Source organism: Strongylocentrotus purpuratus, unplaced genomic scaffold, assembly GCF_000002235.5.
Source record: "Strongylocentrotus purpuratus isolate Spur 01 unplaced genomic scaffold, Spur_5.0 spur5_contig_836, whole genome shotgun sequence".
Taxonomy (NCBI): domain Eukaryota; kingdom Metazoa; phylum Echinodermata; class Echinoidea; order Camarodonta; family Strongylocentrotidae; genus Strongylocentrotus; species Strongylocentrotus purpuratus.
This window is the reverse complement of record NW_022145542.1, coordinates 1,099,093-1,118,348: the sequence shown is the minus strand read 5'-3', so window position 1 is coordinate 1,118,348 and position 19,256 is coordinate 1,099,093. Positions and strand designations below refer to the sequence as shown.

The window sequence follows — 19,256 nt, the reverse complement described above, 5'->3', positions numbered from 1 at the left end:
CTTAAGTAACTTATGTTGCTGCCGCAGGATCAAAATAACTCAACGTTGAAACGGATGTTCATTTTCTGGTGACGAATGTCTTTATTTGACTTAACGATTGTCAAAACAAAGTAACAGTGATGAACAGTGCCGTGAAAACTGTGAACATAAAAAGTATAAAATAGCACAGAATAATAAATACCGTGCGAAAGATACAAATATATGTACACAAGTAAATATACAGATTACTTGTCAATTTAAAGAGTTGATAAACCAGATAGATGTTCTTAACGAGAGTTGTTCATACAGATATGATTTGTCAGAATGAGTATAAAAAGGGTTCATGATAAAACATTTATGATATGAGCTACAAGTCTCTTACGAGAAATTTGATAAACATGCATTAAGAGCATACTAGTTAAGACTATGAATATAAAAGCAAGTTTTATATGCTACTGATTTACAGAGAGTAATTATTCATGAATAATTACTCAAACATGAAATATTCAAATGGCTTTCCATAATTTAGTGTTAGATGTAAACAATCTCACGTGTGTGGAAAACTAGCTCACTGAACGCTACTAATCACAACATGAAAAAACACTTATAATGTATCAAAATTACAAACTGATAGATCATGTAAGTAATATGAAATTGTTCTAAATACATTTCTGCCATAACATACCTCGTTGGCAGGACTTTTCCATCCTTGGGCAGCAAAATATACCTTGAAACTTTGGCGTTTCTTGAAGACCCCACAAAACACGTATTGCTTGGGCCAGGTCGTAATTCAGAAAAGCCAAGGGTCAACGCGTTCACCGAACTTATCGGCACACGGATATCAAATAATTTGTCCAACTGGAATTTTACTTAAAACGACCAACGATTTAATTTTGACAGAATTTACTAATGTTATTCGCATTTCAATGAACATTACTTTACATTTCAGTACATAATTAATGATAATAACTTATTTCTTATGCTTGAATGTATGGAACTATTTTCTCGTGCGTACTAAAAATGTGTTTGTAGGCCTTTTATTGACATTGACCCGCGCTAGGCATGCGCTGTAAATCTTTCTTAAGTAACAAAGACAAATTACTTAAAGGGCGATGCACATGTAAAATAGGTGGTGCTATGAACAAAAATTAAAAATACTAATGACAAATTCTGGCGGCAGCCACACTCCCACCCAAATCATCTAACTGATTTTTCAAACAACAAAACTATCTATTTGAAACAAAACAAGGAATTGACCGACTTGCAAAATTTATAAATACAAATGGTCTTCCCCAAATTGAGAAAATATTTCTTAGAATGTCAGGGCAGGATGAAAGTCCAGGTTAGTCAAAGCCATTTGTCTGGGTAAAAGTGAATGTCAGCTATTAAAGTCAAGCTTAGTCTTCAATCGCCTTGTCGGTGCTGCGGATCAAAACTACCAGTTTGTGTACTGGCCTTTCAAGAGTTGTCCTCTTATTTACTGGCTTACCTTTTTTGTCCAAGTCTGGGGTCGCCATGAGAAGTCGCACCTTCCGGACTAGACCATCATCACTGGACATTGTTTCCATGACTCTCGCAACTCTCCAATCTGTCCGACAAATGGCTTCATCTTTCAAGAGTACTATGTCGTCTACGTGCACATTGGTCTTCTTTTCAGTCCAAGTTTTTCTTGGTTGAAGCGTGTGCAGGTACTCCTTCTGCCATCGTGTCCAGAACAACTGTGTCAAGTATTGGACTCGACGCCATCTTTTGCGGAGATAGATGTCCTCCCTTTCAAAGCTTCCAGGTGGAGGCAGTATAAGACCGGATTTCATGGTCAGAACATGATTGGGAGTCAACGGAAGAGGACCATCAGGACTTTCCAGGTTATCCACACTCAATGGACGGCTGTTTACGATAGCCATGGCCTCATAGAGAAATGTCCGTAGAGAGGAGACATTCAACTGCGTTCCGCACTGTTCCAATAATCCATTGAGAACATTGCGCACATTTCTGATTTGTCTCTCCCATACACCTCCCATATGGCTAGAGGAAGGAGGATTCATTTTGAACTCACAGTTCTGCTCCAGAAGATTGCGGGCGACATGGTCCGCATCCATCTCACGGAGAGCTTGTTTCAGTTCATGCTTGGCTCCAACAAAATTGGAGCCCTGGTCACACTGAATCCGCCTTACATTTCCTCGAATAGCAATGAAACATCTCAGTCCGTTGATGAATGCATCGGATGACATGTCATCCAATACTTCCACATGAATGGCTCTCATTGCCATGCATGTCAGGATGAGGCCATAGCGCTTGAGCTCTTTGCGCCCTTCTTTGATTACAAATGGACCAAAACAGTCCAGACCGCAATAAGTGAAAGGGGGCGATGGCTCAAGTCGTTCACATGGAAGGTCAGCCATCTTCTGTCCACCCAACTTGCCTCTTAGTCTAATGCAATGGGTGCATGTGCCGATCAGAGATGAGACAATGCTTCTGCAACCGATGATCCAGTATCCACTTGATCTGATTGCGTTGATGGTCATATTTCTACCTTGGTGAGAAATCTTCGCATGATAGTGAAGTGCGACAAGCATGGAAAGTCTACTACCCTTCGGAAGGATAATAGGGTGCTTAGCTCCATACACCATTTCAGACCTCTTCATGCGTCCTCCCACCCGTAGGAGGTCTTGTTTGTCAAGAAATGGATCTAATTGACTCAGGCGGTTAGATTTTGACACAGCATGTTTGTCAGATTTGATTTGCTGTCTTTCATCACAGAAGGCTTCTTTCTGGACAGCATGCAGGAGATTTCTCTCAGCGACTCTTTTGATCTCAACATCATCTATGTCATGTCCCTTGCGCCTGTAACAACACCTCACTAGTACAGCTACCGCTCTAATAGCGCTGTCCAACATGGCGAAGCGGTTCAACCTATCTTCAAATGACGTAAAGGTTGAAATCTTGGTCTTTGACATTACTGTATGTACTGTCGAAGACTTCACTTCAACGTCGTCAGGAGAAACCTCTAGTGTGACATCTTGCTTAGCAACTTCACTTTCCCAAAGGAAGTCTGGTCCTCCTAACCAGTTTGACGAAAGAAGTTCCTCTGTTGTCAGTCCACGTGATGCGTAGTCAGCTGGATTATCACCGCTAGTAACATAATTCCACTGACTACAACTTGTGGTTCTCAGAATACAATCCACTCTGTTCGCAACGAACATGTGGAAGCGCTTAGACTGGTTGTACAGGTAACCCAGAACAACCTTGGAGTCGGTCCAGAAGATATTCTTGACTGAGCTGTAGTCTAGCTCCTTATTCAGTATTTTTGCAACCTTGGCAGATAAGGTTGCTGCCTGAAGCTCCAGTCTGGGGACGGTAGACTGCTTGAGCGGTGCTACTCTCGCCTTTGCCATGGCAAGAGAGCAGTGGACTTGTCCCCTTTGATTTCGTAATCTGACATATGAACATTGTCCATATCCAGATAATGAGGCATCTGAGAAGTGGTGCAATTCCACTTCCTCAGCCTCTCCGAAATCTTTGGGCTGGAAGCAGCGAGGAATCTTTGCAGTTTCTAGCTTCAGGATCTCCTGTCTCCATATTTCCCATCTTGTCCGAAGATAGTCAGGAACGGGATGATCCCAATCCATCTTTTGTTTGCACATTTCCTGCAGAATCATTCTGCCAGCAAGGACAACTGGTGCAATGAGACCAAGGGGATCATATACAGACGCAACTGTAGCTAGAATACCTCGTCGAGTGAGGGGTTGATCCTTCAGAGTAAGTCGGAAGCAGAACTCATCAGAACTGACGCACCACTGAAGCCCAAGAGCTCTTTCGATTGGTGAGGTTTGTTCACCTAGCTGAACACTTGCATTCGTGACAGTGGCACGTTCCGATTTTGGAATGGTGCTGGTTACGTCCTTGCTATTGCACACAAATTTGTGCAGACGTAGATTGCCTTTAGCACACATTTGAGTAGCGTCCTTGATTAGCACAGCTGCTTCCTGTTCAGAAGACATGCTTTTTAGGCCATCATCGACATAAAAGTTCCTCTGGAGGAAGTTGGCTGCACGGTCACCGAGTTTCTTGTGGTCCTCCGCAATCTGTTTTAAGCCAAAGTTGGCACAGCCCGGAGATGAGGTTGCCCCAAAGAGGTGGACCTTCATCCTATGATCTACTGGGGTCTTGGAGAGATCCCCATCCTCCCACCACAAGAAACGCAGATAGTTTTGATGTGGATCTGCAACCTTAAACTGGTGGTACATCTTCTCCACATCGCACATGAATGCCACAGGACCTTGGCGAAATCTCAACAGGACACCGATGAGAGGATTAATCAAGTCAGGGCCTTGCAGGAGATGGTCATTGAGGCTTGTCCCAAGATACCTGGCGCTACAATCGAATACAACCCTGACCTTGCCAGGCTTCTTAGGGTGATATACCCCATGGTGAGGAATATACCACAAGCCTTTGTCACTACTATCACCGACCATCTCTGCATCACCGCGTGCCAAGATCTCCTTCATGAATACCTTGTAGTGACTGTGATATTCAGGTTTCTTCAGGAACTGTTTCTTGAGACCTGCTAATCGACCCAAAGCAGCCTGTCGATTGTTCGGAAGAGATGGCGGTCCTTTCTTGAATGGAAGAGGCATCTCATAGAACCCATCCTCTCTCTGGCGTAAACCTTCGGTGACAACTTGAATGAATTTTTTGTCATTTTGTGACATTGCATCAGCTTGTTCAGCTTCTTGGAAGTCCCTTTCCATGAGCTGAAGGAAATCCGATGCAGTCGCTTCCTTTAAGGGAGACTGGTAAGCGAATGTCACCTTCTTGATATCGATCGGGGCCTCTACCTTCATGCTGACTGTCCTGTATGTGTGGCCAAACGAATCGAAGCTGTTGGACAAGTCAGACTGACCTCCAACAATACTCCAACCAAGGTCTGTTTGGACAGCATACGGCTCACCATTTTGGCCTCGGACTGACGTCAGAGGAGCAAGGGCCTGTGCACAATTGTAGCCAATCAGAAGACCGACAGGACAGTCTTGTTTTGGCGCTATCATATCCTGCACACACACGAGATGAGGCCACTTGGAGGCAGTTTCTGGAGTCGGGATATGACTGTCGTCCAGAGGGATAGACTGCCTAGTAAATGTGGAGGGTAGACGAATTTTCTCCGAGGAATAAAAACCTCTGACACGAAGATTGTCATACTTGAAGGTTGAGATCGATATCTCATCTGTCAAAGTTGTCAACGACAATGTGGCAGGCTGGGATTGTACATCCAGGTCTTGGCCGACATCTTCGGAAAGGAAGGTGGTGTTTGACATGGAGTCTAGTAGTGCATACACTAGAACCTCCTTGTCAGGCCTCTCTGTACTAGAAAGGTACACAGGCACAATCATTGATGTAAGGTCACTACGTTCATCGCCTTGTACTTTGTGCGTTACAGCTTGAGGATTTGAGGTTGATGCGGTTTGAGCTTCCTTCGGTTGGCTTGATGCCAAGTTGGCCTTGTTCGAATCTCTTTGGTCCTCATGAAGGCAGCTTGGATGCCTTTTACTGCACTTCTTGCAGACCAGTCTGCTTTGGCAATATTTAGACATATGGTCTTTTTCAAGACAGCCATAGCAAAGTCTTTCATTTTTGATGAAATCCTTTCTCTGGGACATGTCTTTCCGAAGGAATTCCCGACAGTCATTCAGGGAATGATTTTGTCTCTTGCACAACAGACATTGCTTCTGTGAAGTTGAGCCAGACGTAGAGAGGGTTACCCGTTTTGAGACTGCGGTTTCCTGTTTTCTCTCTCTAGTCTTGCCAACATCCACAGTGAGCAGAGGATCATTAGCAATGTCTGCTTCGTTCCCAATGAAAGAAACGAAGTCAGCAAACCTAGGATAACAAAGTCGCTCCCTTTTTGTCTGTGCCACCGAGCGATTCCATCTATGGACGATATGATCTGGTAGTCGAGCAACCATTCGGTTGATCTCTCGTATATCATCCAGAATGTTGAGATCGACAATCTCAGCCTTGGCTACCAGACACTGTTGAAGGAAGTCTGCAAACCGCTGCAGCCCATTGTGATCCTTGCTGGTTATCTTGGGCCACACATCCAACTTTGTCCGAAAGGCTTCAGCAATAGCAAATGGATTGCCAAACCTCTTTTGAAGGGTGCTCTTTGCTTGCTCAAATGCATTTTCTGACCTCAGGAGAAAGTAGCCACTGACTGCCTCCTTTGCTGGACCACCAAGATACCTTCGAAGGTAGTGAATTTTTTCACCAGGAGGGATGCCTCTTCGCTCTACCAGAGTAGTGAAAGCCGACACCCAATCTGGATATTGGAGTGGGTCTCCAGTGAATATTGGCGGCTCCGGAACGGGTAGACGACTCTGAGCCAAGGCATCAGCGAGATCTAAAACTGGTGATCTTGGCTGGAACATCGGAGCTTGGGGATCAAGCACTACTTGCGCTTGCTGTGACACGATGGAGGCTGGTTCATCAATCAATTTGCTTTCTAACTTGGGAGATGCCCTTGGGATCACATCAGTTGGATTTGGCTGATCTTCGATCTTTTTGACAACAGTTTTACCTCCACGCGAGGATGAAGAAGAGACTGTGCTGGTTCCATCTTCTTCATCGTAGACTCTCATAATTGCTTCTTGTGCCTTGAGCTTGCCTTGTAGTCTTTCCTCTTCTAGTTGTCTTTTCAGCTCGGACATTTTGAAAACTACTTGCTTCCTCCTCATTTCTTCCTCAAGTTCCATTCTTTCGAGCTCCTTTTCCCGTTCATTTTGAAGCTTCTGGGCTGTAAGCTCTTCTTGTAATGCAGCGGCTTCTGCTGCGACTGCAACTCGTCGTGACGATCTGGAAGATGTCCTCGAGAGTCGTGATTGTGTTGAGTGCGCCAACCGAATTGATGGTTGTCTAGAAGAAGACATGTTGGATACCTTATCAATATCCGATAAGATATTACGAACAGAAATAGAAGATTCATCCATTGCCTCAATAACCTCATCATCAATGGAGTCTTCATTGAGCCTTTTTAGCTCAACAAATATCTCCTTCAAAGAATTGAGCCTAGCAGTAATGTCAAGCTTATTCACTGCTAAGCTATCACCATCAATGTTTTGAGACAATAAGCTATTTCGAGTAGATTGTATGATCGAATGCAAATCTATATGTTCAACAAAAAACTTACCTTGAAGGTCGTCTTCTTTATTCTGCAATGCTTTCTCTGTCAATTTGACAGGACGAGTGGAGCGGCGAAGTGTTTCAGGAGGTAAGTTAGTCGAGTCAGTAGTCAAGTTATTTTCAGTTGGTTGTTGCCCTTCCATATTGAACGATATATTTTTGAGGTAAATAAACCAACGAGAAAATCAGTATTTGAGATCAAATTTAAATAATCTTGACCGAAATTTGAAGTTTGAATTTGAATCAAAGTTTGGAAGTGAAATAGAAATGGGCGTGTGGGAGTGGGCTGGTAACAGCAAATGGCAGTAGCTGATAACAAATAGCAAAGATAACTGCTTTAACCCAAATCTCAATTCGGGCACGATAAAAACACAGCGCTACGCAGGACATACAATTCGATACATTCAAGCTTTGAAATAATAAAAATATCAAACGTAGCATAGAATTAATGATATTATCATGAATCCAAATCAATTCCAATATCAACAAGGTAACCCGATTTCTAATCAATTTCAAATTATTATGACCTTTTGTTCCCTTGTTCTTAAAGGAAAACACTATCGGTAATCAGTTTCTTTTTAGTTTAGAAATTTTTTCAATCTTAATAAAAAAAATATCCTTTCAAATGAACTTGATCATGTTATTTTGTCTCAAAATCATCTATAAGTGCACACACAAGGTTATTCTTGATGAGATGTTACATACACATAACAAATTCTGTAAACTTATCTCCACTCGTTAGATAAGTATTTTAAGAAAATTATAATCTTAGCTGAAAATTTAAATCCCAAACATCATAAGGGAATCAAGTCTTATGTTGTTTTAAATTACGTTATCCAAACAAATCAGAATAAATAGCTGTTACAATTCTGGGATACGAACCAAGACTCTGTTAGAGATCTTAAAGGTTTTAAATCTGAAATTCTCTCGAGAAGTTGATATGCAAGCCTAAATCAATCTTTAGCTTGTTTATTGCTTAAGTTTCCAAACGAGAAATTTCAATCGCATATAAATGTTCTAGTGTTCTTTCTTTGATTTCAATCTTCAATTATTTTGATGAAAATGAACCTGACATCCTTGAGCGATGATCAACCTCCAAGCCGTTTGATTGCCCGTGTCTTGCCGAGTTCCTCGTCAGCTTCCTTAGTGGCCAGGTGAGGACGAATGCAGTTCCAGACATCACATCAAATATTTGGCTTGAGTAGTTGATCCAATTATGGATTTCTCAGGTGTCATGTCCATCCGAGTTTTCACTGTTGCTGCCGCAGGATCAAAATAACTCAACGTTGAAACGGATGTTCATTTTCTGGTGACGAATGTCTTTATTTGACTTAACGATTGTCAAAACAAAGTAACAGTGATGAACAGTGCCGTGAAAACTGTGAACATAAAAAGTATAAAATAGCACAGAATAATAAATACCGTGCGAAAGATACAAATATATGTACACAAGTAAATATACAGATTACTTGTCAATTTAAAGAGTTGATAAACCAGATAGATGTTCTTAACGAGAGTTGTTCATACAGATATGATTTGTCAGAATGAGTATAAAAAGGGTTCATGATAAAACATTTATGATATGAGCTACAAGTCTCTTACGAGAAATTTGATAAACATGCATTAAGAGCATACTAGTTAAGACTATGAATATAAAAGCAAGTTTTATATGCTACTGATTTACAGAGAGTAATTATTCATGAATAATTACTCAAACATGAAATATTCAAATGGCTTTCCATAATTTAGTGTTAGATGTAAACAATCTCACGTGTGTGGAAAACTAGCTCACTGAACGCTACTAATCACAACATGAAAAAACACTTATAATGTATCAAAATTACAAACTGATAGATCATGTAAGTAATATGAAATTGTTCTAAATACATTTCTGCCATAACATACCTCGTTGGCAGGACTTTTCCATCCTTGGGCAGCAAAATATACCTTGAAACTTTGGCGTTTCTTGAAGACCCCACAAAACACGTATTGCTTGGGCCAGGTCGTAATTCAGAAAAGCCAAGGGTCAACGCGTTCACCGAACTTATCGGCACACGGATATCAAATAATTTGTCCAACTGGAATTTTACTTAAAACGACCAACGATTTAATTTTGACAGAATTTACTAATGTTATTCGCATTTCAATGAACATTACTTTACATTTCAGTACATAATTAATGATAATAACTTATTTCTTATGCTTGAATGTATGGAACTATTTTCTCGTGCGTACTAAAAATGTGTTTGTAGGCCTTTTATTGACATTGACCCGCGCTAGGCATGCGCTGTAAATCTTTCTTAAGTAACAAAGACAAATTACTTAAAGGGCGATGCACATGTAAAATAGGTGGTGCTATGAACAAAAATTAAAAATACTAATGACAAATTCTGGCGGCAGCCACAACTTATATTGGTTATGAATGAGAAAATTCCAGAAGTAGGATTTTTTTTACATTTCATTGTTCATGGTTCTCGACTATCGCCATTCACATTTCTATCAAATGCTTCCTATTTTATTGTAATTTTGCATGAAAAATAGATTTGAATGTGATAGTTTGTATCTATCATTTATACGTTCATCTCATAAGCAAAACTTATTTCAAATTTTTACCTTTTCTTACATGTTTTGATAATGAACGAATCACGAACGAAGCCAACTGGGAGATGGCTTTGTGATTGGTCATTAAATCCAAAGTTATGAAGAATTCATGAAGAGCAGTAAAAGCTAGAGTACAAAAGCCCTCGCGGCTAAAGCCACTCGATCGGGCGTTCACCCCGGGTCTCTAGGTTCATCTCAGCTGCTGATTGGGGTGGAAAATAGCCAGAGTCAAGAGGCCTTGTCAAAAGGCTAGTTCTACCATGGATCAAAATGGCTGACTTTACAATTGAGTAATTAGCTTGTTCAGTTTTGAGATAGATAAGTGATGGTCATATACATCATGTACTTGTATCATAACTAAAAATGAAAAACTACTTTTTCCACCAACAAAGAACAAGTTTATATTTTAGTGTTATTTCATGTGGAAATTTTGTCAATATTGTAGATGCTTGGGATTTGTATGTTTTTTTGTAGAATTCATGGAAATCAAAATGAAATGTAGTAATTCGATTAATTCTATCATTAAGTATTTATATAGCTAGTGCGTACATTGATCTCTCTCTCTCTCTTTTGTCTCTATTACAGACAAGCAGAAGAGGAATCGTGTGTTTACACCGGAGAAACCTTCAAGTCCAAACAATTCCCAGAGTCAGACGGAAGAGGAGGTGATACCCCCTAGTAAACAGGTTATCAATGGAGAGGACATTCAGGCACTCGCCATCGACCCCCAGGAGTTTGCTAAGGTCAGATATCGTACTATTCATACAACTTTCAACAAAGGGAAAACAAAGCTGACAGGGGGAGGGGAATCTCATCAGAATATTAACCCTCACCTTTTTTATGCCTCCGTTACGAAGTAGCCGGAGGCATTATGTTTTCGGGTTGTCCGTCCGTCCGTCCGTCCGTCCGTACGTCTGTACGTACGTCTGTACGTACGTCCCGTTCTCGTGATCACGTTATCTGAAGAACGGATCAATGGATTCCTACCAAACTTTGGTCATATATGTATCTAGCAAAGTCGATGAACTGATTAGATTTTGGGGTCACGAGGTCAAAGGTCAAAGGTCACAGGGCTCATTATGTATGCAAAAACAGCTCGTGATCGCGTTATCTGAAGAACCGATAGATGGATTCCTGCCAAACTTTGGTCATGTATGTATCTTGCAGAGCCAATGAACTGATTAGATTTTGGGGTCACGAGGTCAAAGGTCAAAGGTCACAGGGCTCATTATGTATGCAAAACGGCTCGTGATCGCGTTATCTGAAGAACCGATAGATGGATTCCTGCCAAACTTTGGTCATGTATGTATCTTGCAGAGCCAATGAACTGATTAGATTTTGGGGTCACGAGGTCAAAGGTCAAAGGTCACAGGGCTCATTATGTATGCAAAAACAGCTTGTGATCGCGTTATCTCAAGAACCGATTGATGGATTCCTGCCAAACTTAGGTCATGTATGTTACTTGCAGAGCCGATGAACTTATTAGATTTTGGGTAACGAGGTCAAAGGTCAAAGGTCACAGCGCCCATTATGTATGCAAAAACAGCTTGTGATCGCGTTATCATTAGAACAGATTGATGGATTCCTGCCAAACTTAGATCATTTATGTATCTTGCAGAGCCAATGAACTGTGTAGATTCTTGGTTCATAAGGTCCAAGGTCATGGGCTCATTATGTATGCAAAAATAGCTTGTGAACGCATTCTCATTAGAACTGACAGATGGTTTACTATTTAACTCTGGATATCTTGCAGAGCCAATGAGCTGAGTAGATATTAGGATCATGAGGTCAAAGTTCAAAGGGTCATATATGTATATGAGAAATTGTTTGTAATCACGATATTCTGAGAACCTGTTAATGGATTACAATTGAACTTGAATTTGAAAAATTTCTTCTGTTTTGGTTTGTAAAATTGCTCTATGACGGAGGCATCATTTTCGACTGCGCGCAGTCGAATTCCATCTAGTTTAAATCGTGTATAAACTTGTCTTTAAATGTTTTTTGTTTAAATAGTGTGAAAAGGGAATGATTATCAGTGTATGATTATCATTTTTTTTTTTAAATATAAGTGTTTTAACTCAAGCCTGATAATTACCAGATTTAAATTGGTTTCCCAATAATTATTTTCCCTATTGTTCCTATTTTTCCCCAAATTTCTTTCTCAAAAGAGGGGAATATTGTTAAATGACATTTTTTTCCCCCAAAATCCTTTTTTATTTTTACTCAAGGGGGAGGGGGGGGGGGGGGGGTTGTTGAAGAAAAACAGACTTTACTAAAACCCTGATTACTTTTTTTTAATCCCGATAGAAATTCACTCACTACTGTTTTCATTGTTATGTTGGTTTCCATATGATTTTGCAACTATTTCACATCAATGCTACCGTATTGCCCATGGGACTGTGAATAACTCTTCTCAAAGCATGCTTCTTCATTTTATTCTCATAGTGGTACGTTTATAATGAAAGAATGAATGAGATGATATCCGCAACTTTTTTCCCTAGAAATCTTCATTATACAAGTAGCATGATTTGCCAGTATCTTCATGGAAAGGTATCTCTGAGAACAATTGTCTTCTTTCTCTATTACAGCTGCGAGCTCCAAAGCCTCCCCAGTCACCTAAGGTCCGCCCCTCCTCTAAGCCGGTGACGGTACGGAAGATGAAACCGCAGTCTGAGTTGGACAAACCCAAGACTAGACCCATCCTTATCGCCAAGCCTGCACCACCCAATGCCCCTCTTGTGAAGGAGGACTATATCGGTATGTAGCATAAAATTATGTCAATAGCATGCAGAAGAAATGAATGGTATGTGATGTTTAACAACATCTTTTTAAAACCAAAAATTTATTAATCTTACATTACGGTATCCATCCCCCATTAACATTTTTTTGTTGTTGTTTGTTGTTGCTTTTTTTTTTTGGGGGGGGGGGGGTCCTGTTGATGAAAACAGACCTGCCAATCAGTACGATTTAGTCGTATTTAGTACGACTTTTAGAAGCAAATACGACAGTACAATTTTTCTTAATAAAATACGATTTTCAATTTTTTTTTTTTTTTTTTTTTTTTTTTCAATTTTATTAATATTTTGTGTGTGCGTCCGCCATTTTCAATGTCAAAATGTCCATTCTGTCCTGTAAAGTATCCTACAAGCATCTCACATCGGCAATTTGGGGATGTTTATTGGTTATTCGAACACGCCAGTCGTGACGAAATAATGCATATTCAACCAATGATCAATAAAAAAAATTCTTCCTGTAGGTAGAAACTTTAAGAGGCATTGATCCACGTAACAATCCGTGTTTATTTTCAAGAATACAACTTTTGTCAGTAAAATACAACTTTTGACACTAAAGAATACAGTTTTTGAACTCCAGAGGTTGGCAGGTCTGTGAAAAGATAGAACAATGATTTGAATATTGCCATCAAAATGTCGCCGTCCAAAAAATAGAAATATAATGTAATTAGCAAACAAATATTTACAACAAGATTGTCACAAAAAGAGTATTGAAGAAATCAAAACATTACCTCTCTGTAATTCTTTATTGGTATATTTTAGGTGCTGGAGGACCACGGTTTGATTCCACTGGGAACATAATGCCTCATAGCATCCTAGGGACGGTAGAAGGATTCAAGATGGAGGCTGTATACCATGGTCACATGGAGGTAAGTCCTGCATTAAAGGCATGGTTTAACAATGTTAAATCTGAGATGCATGGCCCTACGTGTTATCAGTGTCTGTGATATGGTGTAATATTGAATCCCTAAAAAAAATTGCGCTTCAAGATGATCATGAAGTGCCTCCAAAAAGAAATCTTTGAGTAACTGGTTTTACCATACTTGTTTTTCCCAAAAAAAAGTATTGTTATAAAAACTGTTAAGAAAACAAATTTTTGAATTTAGTTTTCAAATCATAAATATCTTGATAATCAGGCTTGTAAAAGTCATGGGGTTCCTGACTGACCTAAAGGTTTAATAATAATATTAAATATTAATATTATTTAGCTTTTATGTAACGCTTAATAAAACTTCAGGATTTTATTTCAGAATCTGAGACAAAGTTACCCAATCCCTTTAAGCGCTACAAAATTTTAAACTGCAACCTTATAAAAACTACTTTCATCATTTGATGATTCCCTAAACACATTTTTGTGTTTGTCAGAGTGCCATTTTAATGAATAATCTATGTGACCTTTGCCCTCTCTAGATGGCCGAGGACCATCCGATAGAGCCCCGCCCAAGGACACCAGCAGTCAAACCAGAGTTCAGTAAGAAGGTGGAACCCAAACCTCGAGACCCGTACATGGATGAAAACCAAGCGCTTATTAACTGGCAACAGAAGATGTTTGAGAGGAAGAAGACTCAGGGTTATATCTCGAGTAAGTGTACTAGACTACTTTCCACTTTCACAATAAATTACATGTGTGGTACTATCAGAGGAGAATACGTCTGTCATCATTTTTGTGTGCAGTATTCAACAGATTTTATCCTGTTTTTGACATCTGCATACATCTATTCTGAAATGTTAAAAATCATACTGGATCACTAGTAATATGTTTATGAATTAGTATGTAAAGGCTAAATAAAGTATGTAAAGTCTTGTAAATAAAATACAGTATTGTAAAGGGTAAATAAAGTATTGTAAATAAAGTATTGTAAAGGGTAAATAAAGTATTGTTTATGTTGACTATATGATCTTGCTTCATATTTCATCATGTCATTATGAAGTGATAATGAAATATCTACACTAGGCATATATAATTTTTGTAAATGCTTCAAAATGCAGGTGAGAATAAAAGATCCTATAGAATGATTAAGAATATTATTCTATCAATGTTCTCTTTTCCTCTGCCATTTGTTACCAGATCTCCTTCAGAAGCCACCAGAGACACTGGTCATGAATCAAGCTGAGGAGTATAGGCAGACCCAGGAGGAACGTTATATCATTGACAGAGCTATACCTGCCATGGACTATGGCAAAGGATGTAAGTTAAAACAATCAACAGAGAATGGCTCTCAGACTTGTGTCTTTTGATATAGAAGGGAATTACCTTGCAGGCTTCTTGACTCTCTTCTACGTTTTGCACATTATAAATTCTGATAAAAATATGTGATTGGAGGTGTGGTAATTAAAACCTGTTGCAGTCAGATGCCTTATTATGATATATTTTGTTTTGTTATAAAATGTCAGATTAAGAATTACAATGTCTCTTTGAATTAAAAGTTGTAAATGTGTACAACAGCATCATTGTTTATTTTCTACAAAACAAATGTAACACATGTTTTGTATATTTTTATGTTGATGTTCTGACAAATGAAACATTTCAAGATATAAAATAAATCAGTGAATTAGACAGAGATGTAGAAGTGTCTAAAATATCTTCAAGAAAAAGAAATAGAAATATTATTGATGATATTTCATACATTCATAACAAAGAGACATCAACGGTGTAGTTTCTTGTGAGAATTTCTAAGCAATTGCTTTTAATGAATAGTATATGTTTTCATTTATTTTCATTGTTCCAGATCGTGTTGGCAGTGAATTTTGGAAACAGCAGGAGAGATTTGGAGATGACTTGACCGGCATACAGTAAGTTAACGTTTGAATGTGAAAACTGTCCATTTATGTTTGTTCCTAGATAAAAGCATTAAATTATAGTCATAATCATATGAGCTAAACATGAGTTATAAGAATTATACTTTATTTGACTCGTAGATGTACTCTTTTTAAATCCTAGGAATGCATAGTACCTAGAACCCTTTAGGTTCCAGAGCAAAGAAGCTTAGACAAATACAAAGATTTAGAAGAAGCCTTCTTGGTCACATACCGTACTCTTCGGTCTACCACCCCAACCATTTTAAAGTTAGTATTCTGCTCAAAATGCAATATGATTTTGAATTTCAGATTTTTTACAAATTATTATTATTGTTATCTGCACTTTGCATTCTTTTTTATTTCGTCTGTAGCATGAAGTATAGATGAACTGATTTTGATTTATTGGACACTCAGGGTCAGGCCAAATGCTATTCATAGTAATTACTTAAATAATTATAGTGGTATATTTCTCTCTTTTATCCATGATAATAACCTTTTCTAATTTTTCAGTATGACCATGAGCCAGACAGAGAGAGGCTACCCACCTCCAGTAGAGCACATTGGATACTCAAAACTCACTAAGAGTGAAATGGGTGAGTACAATATATACAAAATAGATTCTATTCTCTTTTATCATAATTCTAAACTATAATAGGTGTATGTGAGCATATATATATATATATATATATATATATATATATATATATAGATTGAAGATGAGTTTAAGAATCATTGAAACTGCAGAATCTAAGATTGACATTCAGATATTTACTGAAACTTTCACCCTCGTTTCTCATCATTCTTTCAAATTTCTATAATGATTTTTTTTTTAAAGTAGCTTTAACATGAACATGAAAAATGAGCTTGGTGCAGCAGTATAGGAAACAAGATCGCTACAGTTTGATTGATCACTATTTGTCTTGTGATTGTAGGTATTGCATGGCCTGAAGGTCGAGCCTCTCCCGTTCACTATCCTTGGAAGCGCTCTCAGTATCTCAAGGATAGGAAGAGACAGCTTCAGCATGTCATTGATGAGCTTGATCCATTCAAACCTGTAAGTGCCCTTACTAACCCTATGAGAAATGTTAAGATTGTTGTTTTTCCCCTACTGATTAAAGTGACTCGGTAACATTGCCTCAGATTCTGAAACAAAATCCTGGATTTAGCTCATATGCACTGCAATCATAATTATAAACCTTTAGGTCAGCCAGGAATCCCATGGCTTTTACAAGCCGATCGCCTGTCTGATTATGAATATATTTATGATTGGAAATGAAATTTCATTTTTCGTTTTCCTAACAGTTTTTATAACACTACAGTCTACTATGGGAAATGAGTATGGTAAAACCGGTCACTCAAAGATTTTTACTTTTTTGAGGCACTTCATGATCATTTTGAAGCGCAATTTTGTTAGGGCTTCAATATTACACCATATCACAGGCATTGATAACACGTAGGGCCATCCATCTCAGATTTGTCATTGTTAAACGATGCCTTTAGTCGTGTCAACCTGTTTGACATGACTAGATTTTTGTAGAACAGACATATTCCATAGATTCCAGCCTAATTAATGTGTGGGTTATTTTTCAACGGGTTAAATACCTTTTTATAAACAAGAAATGGACAAGTTAAAGGTTGGAATACCGGTATATTGAAGAGTCTGATCAGTTCTTTAAAGCCCCACTGCACCACTTAAAGCTACTTGCGCCCTCTATATAGCAAACAATGCCTAATCGGTGACCATTGGTCCCAAATGATCCTCTTTTTCTTATGTTAATTAAGAGTTGATTTGATGAAATAACAACCTGTCAGTGACCATGCAGGGAGGTCTAATCCCTCCTGGTCAAACTATTGCAGAGGGGCTTTAATAAATTATATTATTAATAACTTTAAGTGTGATAAGTATTTTGAATATGGTTTGCTTCATTTGAAATCTTTGTTGTGTTGTAGGATCTGGAAGGTCTTCAAGTGATTGGCACCAACAATCCTAAGCAGAAGAAGTTAGAAGTCTGGACTCGGTCCACCTCTGATGATGTAGGCACCTTCAAGATTGGCAATGGAGGAGACCATGATGTGTAAGATAATCTTTGAATACTTTCATCGATGTGTGTGCAGGATGATCGGCTTCAAATGATATCTGCTTACTAGAATTAGGGCAAGAAGGAAATTTGTAATGCTAGAACTTCTTTCTAGTAATATACTATCACAGTGTTATTTCTTTATATGGAGGCGGAATAATTCTTTTGATTAAAGGGATTGGGTATCTTTGTCTTTTAATAGATTCTGAACAAAGTCGTGGATTGAGCTCATGCTGCAATCATAATTATTAACCTTTAGGTCAGTCAGGAATCCCATGATTTTTACAAGCCAATCGTCTGTCTGATTATCAAGATATTTATGATAGGAATTTCAAAAATCGTTTTCCCAATGTTTTTTATAACACTACAGTCTATTGGGGAAAATGAGAATGGTAAAACCAGTCACTCAAAGATTTTTAATTTTTTTGAGGCTCTTCATGATCTTTTTTTTTAGGGCTTCAATATTATATCATATCACTGACACCGATAACACGTAGGGCCATGCATCTCAGATTTGTAAAACTGGAAACATTGTTAAATAATGCCTTTAAGGAATATGTTCTGAGGCTAAATTGTCTTTTCACAAGGTTGTTGAATAACTAGAGATGCATTTCTGATGAAGAACACTTTCATATTAACTGTTACTTGTCTGAAGAGAGTAACAACAATAAATACTTTTATTTATTTCCTTGAACAGGAACCCTAACGAGAGTGAGATGCCTGAGGAGACCATTCCTGAGCCCATCATTGGTCCATCTCTGCAGTTCAATGGTTACCCCGCACGCTGGACTGGGGACAGCACCAGTCATAAGGGACAGATCGCCTGTAGCTCCAGAGTGACTTTTGAAGCCTTTGCTGGAGTGAGGACTACATCCCACTTGGAGCTGGTTAACGATGGCACTACGACCATCTATTATGACTGGAAGGTGAGTTGATGATATTTAGATGAAAGGAAAATTATAACATGCATCTGGAATAATGTTGACATAGTTATTGATAACAGAGTTGTGACTTGTGAGGTAAAATATTATTTGTAAGTAGGGGAAGATCAACACAGCCTTTACAGAGTACTAGACTAAAACAGAAGGACAAACAGAAAGATTGTGTAGAGTAGATAAGGCTGACAATAACTTCTAGTAAATGAATATGGTGTTATCATTCAGAAGGGTTTAGTAACGAGGAGGTTCTTAGACGAGCTGGAGTGCAAAGGAAAATGATACGTGAGATGTTGATTAGGCAGTTGAAGTTCATGGGTCACATTACATGTAAAGAAGGCCTAGAGAATCTTGCTTTGACAGGGAAAATTGTGGAAAGGAGGAGGATACTTTGGATGGACAGTCTGCAGAAATTGTTGGAAGAGAGAGGAGTGAAAGAACTGGGAGTAGTTCTAATAGAGAAGGCTAGGAACCGAGGGTTATGGAACAGCATGATCACCAAAGTCAATCGATATGGTACTTAGAGAGAGAGAGAGATATGTAAAGAAAGGTCTTCTTACATTTTGTTTTTCACAGAAAATCCCCAAGCTGAACCCATTTGAAGGATGCTCCACACCTCGTATCCAACGCTTCTACTTCAATACCAGCAGTGGGGTGCTCCTCCCTGGTGAGAGCCTTCGATTCCCCTTCGTCTTCAAGTCTCCCAACGCTGGGATCTTCACTGAGAGCTGGCAGCTTGATACCCGCCCCGTGGTGTGCGGGGGTGGGGCGCTGCAGGTTACCCTGAGGGGTGTGGCCCTGCAGGAGGATAAGAACTTGAAGCAGAGGAAGGACATTGAGGTTTGTAGGAAATGTAGATACTTGAGTGGATGTGTTATGAATGGAAATGGAGAGGG

The 19,256-nt window shown here is 39.0% G+C and overlaps 2 protein-coding genes across 7 annotated transcripts in view; one reads left to right on the top strand and one right to left on the bottom strand.

Moving 5' to 3' along the window:
* The window catches only part of LOC752157 (MYCBP-associated protein), a 46,764-nt gene that overhangs the window by 17,025 nt on the left and 10,483 nt on the right, over positions 1–19,256 (top strand). For all 5 annotated transcript variants that reach the window (XM_030985707.1, XM_030985688.1, XM_030985695.1 and 2 more), the window contains exons 2-12: positions 10,342–10,499; positions 12,345–12,513; positions 13,311–13,417; positions 13,959–14,130; positions 14,617–14,736; positions 15,278–15,341; positions 15,858–15,940; positions 16,280–16,401; positions 17,298–17,422; positions 18,123–18,351; positions 18,937–19,200. In XM_030985707.1, coding sequence (XP_030841567.1) covers positions 10,342–10,499; positions 12,345–12,513; positions 13,311–13,417; positions 13,959–14,130; positions 14,617–14,736; positions 15,278–15,341; positions 15,858–15,940; positions 16,280–16,401; positions 17,298–17,422; positions 18,123–18,351; positions 18,937–19,200 — 1,613 coding nt within the window. The remainder of the gene's footprint in view (positions 1–10,341; positions 10,500–12,344; positions 12,514–13,310; positions 13,418–13,958; positions 14,131–14,616; positions 14,737–15,277; positions 15,342–15,857; positions 15,941–16,279; positions 16,402–17,297; positions 17,423–18,122; positions 18,352–18,936; positions 19,201–19,256) is intronic.
* On the bottom strand, positions 58–9,554 carry LOC100889586. 2 transcript variants are annotated; one of them, XM_030985673.1, is made up of 3 exons: positions 9,061–9,554; positions 665–8,534; positions 58–138 (listed from the first exon to the last, which is right to left on the bottom strand). In XM_030985673.1, exon 2 carries the CDS (start codon positions 7,296–7,298, stop codon positions 1,377–1,379), a length of 5,922 nt encoding a protein of 1,973 aa, XP_030841533.1. In that variant the 5' UTR covers positions 7,299–8,534; positions 9,061–9,554; the 3' UTR covers positions 58–138; positions 665–1,376. The 2 variants fall into 2 exon arrangements, with proteins under 2 accessions (XP_030841533.1, XP_030841528.1); XM_030985668.1 differs by lacking the exon at positions 9,061–9,554 and having other exon boundaries at positions 665–8,841.

What these genes read in the sequence shown, in the direction of transcription:
- LOC100889586 (XM_030985673.1), bottom strand. Translation starts at nt 7,298, where the DNA reads ATGGAAGGGCAACAACCAACTGAAAATAACTTGACTACTGACTCGACT.